Source organism: Taeniopygia guttata, chromosome Z (assembly GCF_048771995.1).
Source record: "Taeniopygia guttata chromosome Z, bTaeGut7.mat, whole genome shotgun sequence".
Taxonomy (NCBI): Eukaryota; Metazoa; Chordata; class Aves; order Passeriformes; family Estrildidae; genus Taeniopygia; species Taeniopygia guttata.
In genome coordinates, this window is record NC_133063.1 from 3,836,993 (window position 1) to 3,847,818 (window position 10,826).

At 51.1% G+C, this 10,826-nt stretch overlaps 1 protein-coding gene and 1 long non-coding RNA gene across 6 annotated transcripts in view; one reads left to right on the forward strand and one right to left on the reverse strand.

Annotated features, from left to right (window-relative positions):
- MYO5B (myosin VB) overlaps positions 1 to 6,566 on the reverse strand; it is a 147,785-nt gene extending 141,219 nt beyond the window's left edge. For 3 of the 5 annotated variants that reach the window (XM_041711115.2, XM_041711114.2, XM_041711111.2), the window contains exon 1: positions 6,341 to 6,565. In XM_041711115.2, the coding sequence (XP_041567049.2) occupies positions 6,341 to 6,367 (27 nt within the window). In that variant the 5' untranslated portion in view covers positions 6,368 to 6,565. Of the gene's footprint in view, positions 1 to 6,340 lie in introns of all 5 variants that reach the window. The other 2 variants (XM_041711112.2, XM_041711113.2) reach the window with 1 other exon arrangement.
- Positions 6,486 to 9,882, forward strand: LOC140682040 (uncharacterized). The gene is made up of 2 exons (XR_012053282.1): positions 6,486 to 6,616; positions 9,211 to 9,882. It is a non-coding gene; the product is annotated as an uncharacterized lncRNA (long non-coding RNA).
- Positions 9,883 to 10,826: the final 944 nt, after the last annotated feature.

Below are 10,826 nucleotides of genomic sequence, written 5' to 3' on the forward strand. Positions count from 1 at the left end.
AATCTAAAACTACACATTTCCAGGCTGCAGACTCTCCCCTGTAGGGATCTTTTCTCCAAACCCTCTGGATACCACAGGAAAGGCAAAGAGCAGAAATACCAAACCCCCAAAATCTTCATTAGCACAACTGATGAGTTCACCATGGCCCAGACAACACATTAAAGAGTGTTCACGGGAGGAAAGCCACATGAAGCCCATCACCCACCAAGTCTGGTCCTTCCCAGCCCTGCCACCATCTCTGGACAGGTCTCTGCTCATACTTGAAGGTTCAGGTTAAGCCAAAACCCAACAAGACGTGTCTTAGAGCAGACCAGAGGCGTACGAGGGCAACTGCTTTACAACCAGCTCAACACAGAAAGCTCACAGGGAACTTTTCACAGTTTTGATAAGCAGCAAATTCTTCCTAAAGTGTTCTGCAAACATTTCAGGTGTCCACCACAGCTTGAGGCTTCGCTGCAGTAACAGCAGTCATTTTCCTGACCTGGATTGCAGCTCTGATGCTCCTTTAAGCAGCACCGAACGCCTCTGTGTGCAGGAAGGGTCAAAGATCAGGCAATAGCACCACACAAAAACACCCAGCTCAGAGCTTCACCTGCGTTACCTGACATTTATTACACCCCTGGCTAACTCAGGAAGTCCAAGGTCCACCTCCATGCTCAAGTGGGGTTATTCCTGTGAATTCCCTGAAGGAAAGCCATCACAGTAAGGGTACATTACTCCTGTTTTGGACAGGGCTTCAAATTAATTGGTGTGTAAATTAAAAGTCCAGCACATCTAGAACTGCAGTGCTTTACAGCAAACTGAGACGTTTAAACATATATGTATAGAAATACTGTCACAAACAAACACAGCCTTCTTTCTCGGTCACCAGAAGAGATGCATGAGTTCACATTCAGGGTCATTATTCTCTCTGCCTGGTAATTGGCAGCAAGAAAGAACAACAAAGCAAAAATCCTCCCCTGTAAATACATTCCTCAACAGCAGCCAGGCTGCCTGTAACAAATAACCTCGGATAAACTCCTTCCTCAGGGCAGCAAAGGGCAGGAAGGACTCATCCCACCCAATCCCATAAGAACCAGCACAGCACCGTCTCAGACCCATTGCTGTCCCCATCCTTCACCCTGGAATTAGCCCAACAAGTCACTGCTGCTTGGGCTTGCACACACTGCCACTGCCACGCCACAGTTTCACACCCTTGGAGCAGAATCAGGGCAGGAATTCTCAAAAATAGTTTTTTAAAAGAGGAAGCTGATTAATCCCAGCCAGCAAGAGGGCATACAACTGGGATCTAGCTAATTTACCCTGCTGGAACCATTCCTGGGGCTGTGCCCCAGCACCTGCACTCAGCTCCGTGTTCCTTGGCTCAGTGGCTCTTGCCTGACCCTAGCACATGGGTTATTAAATGCGCAACTGAGATGAAAAATTGCACAAACAGAGAAGAAAATGTGGTTATTTTTGCAGCACAAAGGCCCCGGAGCAGCCTGACTGTGGTGGGATGTGTACCTACACAGTGCCAGGAGAGCGTGGGGTGAATGAACTCTGGGCATACCCTGCCCATCGAGGCAGAGAAATGCATCCCCATGCCACAGTCAAGGCAGATAAATGCATCCCCATGCCACAGTCTCTCACCTCCCTTGGATCCACACAAGGCCCAGACACAGTGTGCTGAAGGATATTTAAGCCCCAGGCTTGGCTCTGCCACTGGGGAAGCCGAGGGGGCCCCGGGCAGCTGCAGCTCTGGCCGTGCCCTTGGCACAGTCCCAAGCTGCAGAGAGCTGGCTGGAGCAATCAGAGTTTACATTTCAATGATTTTCTCTCTGCCACTGCAGCTCATAATGAGGCAGGACCAGGAGGAGCCCAGGGATGCTGATGGACCCAGTTCCTTCAGCGAGATGGCCCCATCCTTAAATAAAACCCCCAGCATGGCCTCCAAGCTGTCCCTGCCCTTTGTGCTGTGACCCAGACACATTCTCATCATCTAAAATGAAGGAGAAATAAATACAAAACCTTCTGCCATAACCTGCTTTTCCTCACAGGAGCTGCAATGGCATCAGCTGGAGTTCAGGAGCTCTGCAGCATCCTGTGGATGTCCTGGGACTGAACCCCAAACACTCCCTGTCCCCAGCACTTGTTCCCAGGAATTTGTTCTACACAATCCAGAGAAAATCTTCTCTCTCCTTCCCAGCTCCTCCTCAGCCCCAAACCAGCCCACAGGCACATGCTAGGGATGAATCCTCCCTGAGCCTTTCAGGATAAATAATTTTCAGGAGGTTTTATGCCAGAAGGTTTATGCCAATTCATTGACTCAATCAGTGTGTGATCACACTGGCAGCATTTACGCACTTTTGAGAAGTTTCTCCCCGGGGTCAGAAACCACCAATTCATTCCAGCTATTTCATTTAATACAACTTTAAGGGAAAACCAAGAGTTTTCTATACCCAACACCAGCCATTAGAAGAGGATTTTTTAAATGCATCAAGTCTGTAAGAAAACACTTGGCAAACAGCCGCCACTTTGCACAATGAGAGGAAAAAAATAATATGAAAAATAAATACCCTGGTTTCTTATTTACACAGAGCTTGCAGACCTTCTGAAGAGAATATCTTGAGCTGCACAACAGCCCAGGAGCAGAAAGACACGGCTTATTCCCTAGCCTGGCAGAAGCACTATTTTGCATGCGGTTCAGAGGCTATACTTACAAGGACAATTAACATATTTTAAGGAGCACCTTTAAGAGAGCAGAACATCAGAAGCCAAAGCAATTACAGTTGGTTTTGTCATACGAAGAGCTTCACCTTACAACACAGCTGCACAAACAACTCTAATTTCTGGTTTAGCACTGCAAATCAGCCCTGTTGCTGATGATGGCACCTTCTGTGGGGTGTCCTGGTCCATCCCCTCCTGCCACTGCCCAGCCCAGGGCACAGAGCACCCCGTTACCCACAGCAGGGTCACACTGGCACTCATGGGCTCATGAGCTGCCTTTGCCTCCTGCTGCAGCTAAAGAGGATTTGACAAACTCCCCTGCCCAGCAGCAATTTGCCTGGGCAGTGCTGCAGCTGGGAACATCAGGGACGTGGCAGGGGCAGGGCCAGCACAGCTTTAGAAAGATGTTTTTTTGGGCAACGCACAGATTAGGCGAATTTCTCCTAGTTCTCCATCTGGAATGGGTTTTTACAGGCTGGAATCCTCTATACCACTACCTGCCCTGCTCCTCTTGCACAGGCTGGTGCCAGCAGCTCCAGGACCAGGTCTGCATCTCCTGCCACAGAACTCCTTTTCTGCTGGGACATGCACTAAACTCCTGTTTGATTCTGCCACAAAATAAAAGCCACAGCCAGATAATCCCAGAGTGCCCAGATAAAGCAGTGGGAGTGAGAAGAGAGAATGGTCTCTCCATAATTATTTAGCAAAGTGGAGTCCGACATACTTGAAGGTTGAGGCAGTTTTGGAACTACTCTCATGCTCATAATTAGGCAGAGCTATTAATTATCCTGCTTGATGGGGTTATTAAACACCAGTCAGCCCTGATCTCGAAGGGGCACACGAGGCATCCCATGGAGAAGGCCTCCAGCAGAAGCTCGGAGCTGCTGGTGTTCCCAGGATAGGTTCCTCTCCTGCCGAAGTGCTCCCCAGGCCAATCCAACACACCAAAGTCATCAGCATGGTGACAAATTTACTCACCAAGAAAACTACTACATGTCCTTACAAGGTCCCAGAAAACCTTCTGCAAGCACCACATGGAAGTTAAGGCCCTCCACACAACACATTCCAGCTCCCATTGCAGTTCAGCAGGAAGCAGACCTGGGAATTCCCACCTGGATGCTCCAAAGTGGTTCCTCAGCAGTTTCTCTCGTCCTGGCTCCAGCAGGAGGAGGAGGAATGACTCAGAGGAAGGTGCAGTTGTGGCTGTGCTAACACAACAGCACCCATGGGATCAATAGGCTGTCAGTGAAATGCTGTATTGACCCCAGATCACCTGCTCCCACTACAAAAAACCTTATCTGCCAGCAGAGACCCAGCCCTGGGCATCACCTCTGCACCTGAGTATCACCCCTGTCCCTGAGCATCACCTCTGCCCCTGGGCATCACCTCTGTCCCTGGGCTGTCACCTCTGCACGGAGCTGACATGCAGGCAAGCACAAGACCTTCCTCAGCACCACAGACAAAACTGGAGGTGCACCTCCAGGCTGGGTTTGTTGTGGGTTTTAAGCCTTCTTTGATCTTTTTCTTGTACTCTCAAAGTCACAAGAAACATTTTTCCTGCTGCTTCAAAGGCCAGAGCTGGCACAGAGGCCCCATGCAGCAGACAGCCCAGCAGGACAGTCCTAAATTTCACCATGACTCAGCTGCACAGATGACCCATGTGGTTTCCAGCCCCTGGCCCCACCACTAAAAAAACAGCTACATCCCTAGCAATGTCTGCAAAACTGACAGGCAACAGCAGATGGGCCAATGCCAAAGCACCTGCTCTCACCAGCAAACTTTGTTGCTGTTAAAGATAAATCTAAAGTGAACAACACACACAGGTTGCCACCAAATCCCCACCACTTCCTCATCAGGAAGTCCCCATTCAGCAGCCAGATCCCAAGCAATGTCCCAGGAGGCAGCTTACACCTGTTCAACAGACCAACAGGAATATAAACCAAAAAGCAGCACAAAAAAGAACATGCAGGCTAACTACCTGCTCATCAAGTCAAAAATCAATTAACCAGGTTGATTTAATCAGCCCATCAACAGCGATAACACAGCACTGGGAGCCAGCCTCCCTCCTCCCCAGGGATGCTTGCCATCACATCCATGTGCTCATCCTGAGAGATGCTGTGGTCGGCACGTCAGAGCTGTTTAGCCACAGCTTTACTTCTGCTCCTCTCCGGAATTTCCAAGGGGAAAAGGTGTTCCAAACTTTGCTTTTGAAGTGCTCCCGAGAAGGATGGAGGTCATCCCGCTCACAGACAGCCCAGCTCAGTCCAGCGGGGCTTCTGCAATCCCCGCAGGTTCAGAGGAGATCGCTAGACCCACCATTCATCCTGCATCCCTTTGATAGCAGCAGAAGAAGATACGTGGCAAACCCCGACATTACATAAAAAAGCTGTTGGCAAAATCTGTTACAGGAACAGAAATCTGCAGCAAAGTTAAGCCCGGGGGACAGAAAGTGACTCTGATGCCAATCTGGCAGCACCTCCATGAGCTGACCATGGCCTCAGGAAGAATCCAAACCACTAAAATTCTCATTATGACAACAGATGATGCTGACACTCTTACACAGCAGAGGCTTTTCTGAAGGCAAGCTCTCCTCTCAAAGCGCTGCTGATGGCTTTGACAGCGCACATTGCCGGAGCTCGGCTGCCCGCAGCATCCCCGAGCAGCCCCGGGAGATGCAGAGCACAGCGAAAGGGCTCTCGCCACATCCGAGAGCTCCGAGCCAGGCGGATCCAGCGCTCTTCCATCGGGACAGGTCAATCGGCAGGGATCTCCCTGGACACAAGCCTCTCCCCGAGAAAAGGAGCAGAAAGCCCCCAGTGTGTGAGAGGCATCCACAGCCTGGGCTGGGGTTATTCGAGTATCCCACAGCCACAAAATAACAAAAAATAAAAAATTAAAGCCGGAGCGGAAACAGTGTTTTTCTAGTCCAGACCTCAAGCTCTGCTTATAAAACAGCACCTGAGCCTTCGATTAGCACCGCGATCACTTTTTAAGAGCAAACCTTCCCCCTGGGAAGAGCGGGGCCCGTCGAGGCGCGGTGCCCAGCCAGGCCACCAGCCATGTCACCTTCCCTGGCTCCATGAGGAAACGCGTCCCATCGCACCCCTGCCAAGGGATCTCGTCCAGGAGTTGTGGAACAAAAAGGACTCTGGAAACCGGACACCGCGGAAGCGTTTCGGTGAGTTACGGCGCTTACTCTGCGATTCTGTGATTACAGGGACTGCATCCTCCCCCACCACCACCTCCACCCCTTGGTGTAGGAATACAGGAGGGGAAGAATTATTCCAGAGGGATCTGGGGAGGCTGAGAGTGTTTTGGCCGCGCAGGTGACGGAGCGCACGGAGGGCGAGGCCACGGCCGCGACCCACGGGCGAAGTTCACCCTCCAGCGCGGGGAACCGGGCGGGTGAAACGCCGGGGGACCGGGAGAGGCCCGGGAGGGGCCCGGGAGGGGACCGGGAGGGGATTGGGACCCGCGGGGGGACGCCGGGGATGCCCACTCCGCATCCCGCGCACCTGCGGCCGCCGTCCCGGCAGGTGCGGGAAAGTTGCGGGGTCCCCCCAGGGTCGGGAAGCAGCCCCTCCCCAGGGCAGATGGAGCACGGAGAGAGCCCCCCGCGCCCCTCCCCGCTCACCTTGGTGTAGAGCTGCGCGGCGGACATGGCCGGGGCGGGCGGCGCTAGGCGCGGGGCATGGGGGCGGCGGGCGGCCGGACCGACGGCCGCACGGACACACGGACACTCCGACACAGCCGCGCTCCGACCTTTACACCCGCCGCGGCCGGCCGGGCGCGGGCAGGGGAAGCGAAGGGAGCGGCAGCGGCAGGAGGAGGAGGAGAAGGAGAAGAAGAAGGAGGAGGAGGAGGAGGAGGAGGAGGCAGCGCCGCTCCGCCTCCGCCGCGCCCCGCTCAGGTATGGGGAGGCTCGGCTCGGCTCCCTTCGGTTCCCTTTGGCTTGGCTTTTATTATTATTTATTAAAACAAAAAAAAAATCAAAACAAAACAAAACAAAATCTATTTTAAACAAATATTTCTTTCTCCCGCCCGCTTCCCCCGCGGTGCTCAGCATCCCACCCATCTCCGGCGCCCCCCGGGCAGGATCCCCCCGGCAGCGTAGGTTGGTGCTGCGTTTGGGAGTTTTTTGCCTTTTATCCATCTTCCTTTCTCACAGAAGAGGGGTAATTAAGCCCCAAGCAGCGGCCCCTTGGTGGATTTCGGGTCTTCCCTCCCCCACCGGGACCCCCACACTTTGAGGAGGGAGGGACACACCTTTGCCAGGACACACCTGTTCCCGGGACAGGAGAATTGCTCTGGTGAGCCCACTGGAAATCAACCCGAGAAATGCGCCAGGGATAGGTTTTTCTCTGTCTTCTGCCTGCCGGTGGGTTTGGGGTCCCACCAGCACCACTGCTGCTGGGTGCTGCTTTGTGTGCCACTCCTACACCGATGGCAGGAATTCCAACTTCCACAGCAACAGCCAAAAATTGATCCCAGCCCGTCAATCTGTGTCCATGCCGCTTCCTTCCATCCCACGGGAGCGCCCTGTTCTGCAATTCATGCTTATACGGCACTTCAGAGCCTGAGAAGGAGAATGAAATGCAAAGTGTTCCTAATTAACCACTACTGCTATTCTTTATCATTCAAGGTATTTTGCATATCAACTGAGCAGGCAGAAACCACACTCAGCGGATCCTGTTCCCTGTCACAGTTGTTTACTCCGTCACCGGGATCCCTCCTCCCGTGGTTTCGGGCTGTGCCACTCACAGACTTTCCTCGGAGTGATCGCTGGTGGCATCTCACACTCTGCTCCTTGTCCCCTGCAGGATAAAACTCTTCCCCTTCATCATATTTTCTCTCTTCCACCCCAAAGCCTGGCAGGCAGCAGTGCTGATTTAGTGGAAGGACAGCCAGCATTGCAGATACTTCTATTTTCCAGCTCTGATATCCTCAATGAATCAAAAAAAAAAAAAAAAAAGTATTGCAGGTGGCTCTTGGGGGAGTCTGGGAAGGAGGAAGGGAGGGGAGAAAAAAATTTGCACCATGTCTAGAAATTGCCCTGGGAAAATTTGACAGCATAATCCCTGCAAAGCCTCCAAGAGAGCTTAGTCAGGCAAACAAAACTTGCTCCTCTCATTTCATTAAATCAGCTGCAGAAACAAAACGTGGAGCACTGGTGGAATTAGAAGCAAAGCTTTCTGTGAAGCTGGGGTAGCAGGGATAGCCCAGAGGCAAAACACAGCCATTCCCGTGAAATACCAGCTGGTGTCACATGCGATTCTCCGCTAATCTAAAACTTTAATTAAACTCAGAAACTAAAAACCCCAAAATACATACAGAATCCCTGAAGTACATCCTAACTGCTGTGCTGCTGGAAATTGTCTCCTCCAGGAAATGGAATTTTCTTTCCATTTGGGAATCAAAACTTGTGTTGATCAAATTTAACAGGAACAGGCTCTTAAATAGCAGTTTTTGGTACCCCCTCTTGCATTCACATGGAAGGCACCTTGAGGTAAAAATTAACTAAATACCAGGGGGTTTTCCCCTTTAAGCACAGCCCTTTACAAGCACAGGATGGGCTGGAGTTCATTTTAAGGTCCTGGCCTTGTCCCTGTATTGTACTGACACATGGAGACCCCAGGAACAGATGGATGGATGGACAGGTGCTGGCACAGGCCAGTGAGGAGCATAAGTTCTGACAGCTCTAAATGTCATCAGAACAGAGCTGGCTGCTGCTAAGTACAACCCCAGGTCCTGAATTTTTGCATGCAAAATGTCCCAAAGACCTCAAATCTGAATTTCACTTCTCCTGTGCCACACAGGAGTCACCACGTGCAACATGTGGGCACAATCTGGGGCCTGACAGAGTCACAGTACCCCGGTGCAGTGCACAGTGCACACTGTGCAGCAAGGGTTCCTACCTGGCTTAAAGTAATGATAAATTATTCCAGGTGATAAAGCAATGAATAATTAACATTCCTGTAAATAGAACTGATTCTGTCCAGAGCCCTGAAGCCCAGCCCCAGGGAGCAGAAACCAAGCCAGCACCATGCCGTAGGGCATGGGGAACCACTCCAGAGCTCATCATCTTGTGTGTGTGGCCAAAAACATCTCATGGAAAGCCCAGGGGTCAGTATAAAACCCCTTGTAAGCACATAGGTGCACGTAGAAAAGTCTTAAAGCCTTGGGAGATGCTGAGGATTCAAACCCTGGAGAGAGTCTGGGATGATGTGATCAGGGACTGGCATTCCCAGCCCTGCCACAGGCAAGTCACCCACACACTGCACACCTCTGCTCTTCCTCTGTCACTATGACAAATTTAATTAAAAAATACTGGGGAGAATATTTTGCAGAGCTCTGGTACGTGTCTAAGTGAAGAGGCCGTGACTGCCTGGTTTCCAAATGCCAGTGGTTCTGTCTCTGCGTGGCTCAGAGCCCTGGTGCAGGGCAAGCTCAAGGCTGGGCCAGGCTGCTTCCCTCACCAGTGGTGTCCTTCTGGTTTCCCTGCAGGATTTCTCGCTGGGGCAGGAGATGCCACAGGATTTCAGGAGCAGCAGCTAACACTCCAGAGGTTCCCGGCACCTGCAATCCACAATTCCTGCTGTTTTTGGCTCCTGGTGACCTGTAAGTCAGAGGTGCAAGGTGAGCACTGGCCCGAGGCAGCAAAGGCACGACCAAGCTTTGCAGCACATCCTATTTACACAGTTTGCTGGAAGGAGACCCAAGGAGCTGGAAGAAGATGGAAATCTGCAGGATTAAGGAAACCCTTCGGTCTTGAGAGAGAAAAATCATTCTTGCTGCACCACTCATCTGTTGGGGGCAGCAAGAAGGTGCCTCTCAAGGAGGCTGTGACACAGCCAGCCTCACCAGTTCTTCTGGACCAACCTGAATCCTGCAAAGCACTTGGCAGCAAAGCATTCAGCCCCAGCAACATGCTCACCCACCAACAGCTTTGTCTCAGAAGAGTTTTGTTGCCCGTTATCCCATGGGAATTCACTCCTGCTGAAGGCAAACTTCTTCCAGTCTGATCTTTTAATCATGCTCATTGCAGAGGAAATTTGCCTCCAGGAGCAGGAGCTCAGACACTCTATAAATGTTTGATAGCTCTGACCACCTCTTATGAGTTATTATTTTATTAAAAAAGGAGATTTATTATGGTTCTGGATGACTTGAATTCACAAAGCTCACCAGTGTGGTATATTTTTTATCTCTCATATCGGGTGTACCCAACAAATGTCACAGCCTTTAATAACATGCTTTAATTAATCCTGGAATTCTGGACGTGCTATTATCTTCATGTTTCAAAGGGAGGTCACCATAGTAAAAGAAAATCTACATTGCTTGCACGGGCTACTCCAGCAGTCTGCAGCAGACCAGGAAATTAATCTCTTAATCATTCTGCCAATTTGACTCAGTGGTGGGAGCACAGACCTGTGCCTACCTCAGCTCTCTGCACTCATGAAACTATTTCCTTTATCTGGGATGGATTTAACCCACCTGCAAAACAGAAGCAGCTCTGTGCAGTTTGGAGATGGCTGCTGGAAAGCACCATGTAAGGGCTCGACGTCCTGGCTACCTCTCCCAGCCTGAAGCTTCACCTTCCTGGAAACATCCTTCCTCAGTACCTGTAGGAGAAACTCTGTTTGGATCCAAGGAAACCAAGGAAGAAGCCATGAGAGGCCCTGCTCTGGCCTGTCTGGCTCCCTGCCGGGATTGAAATAGTTCCAGTGGACTTGTCTCTCTCCCATCTGGTGACTCAGGAAGTTTTGTAAGTAATGATAAAATCCCACCACACTCCTTTTGGCATCAGCAGGGCCAGCTTCTTCCACCATGTACACCCAGAATCAGCTGGGTTGCTGAAAGACCACTGGTAATTTCAGAATAACACATCTCCATCCGGTCTTTTTCTGCACAGGGGACAAAAAAGCCTTTGTCAACTTGATGTCTGCTTTAAACCAAGAGGACACAACTTTGCAGAGTGTTTATTCCTGGTTTCTTCCAAGATATCTGGGATCTGGGGCTCCTGAGCTCTGATGCCAGGGATTTACCAGCTCCCCTGTGCATCCATTCATGTTTTCACAAAACCAAAACACAACTTGGTTTGCCAACAGGTAGCCACACGCTGA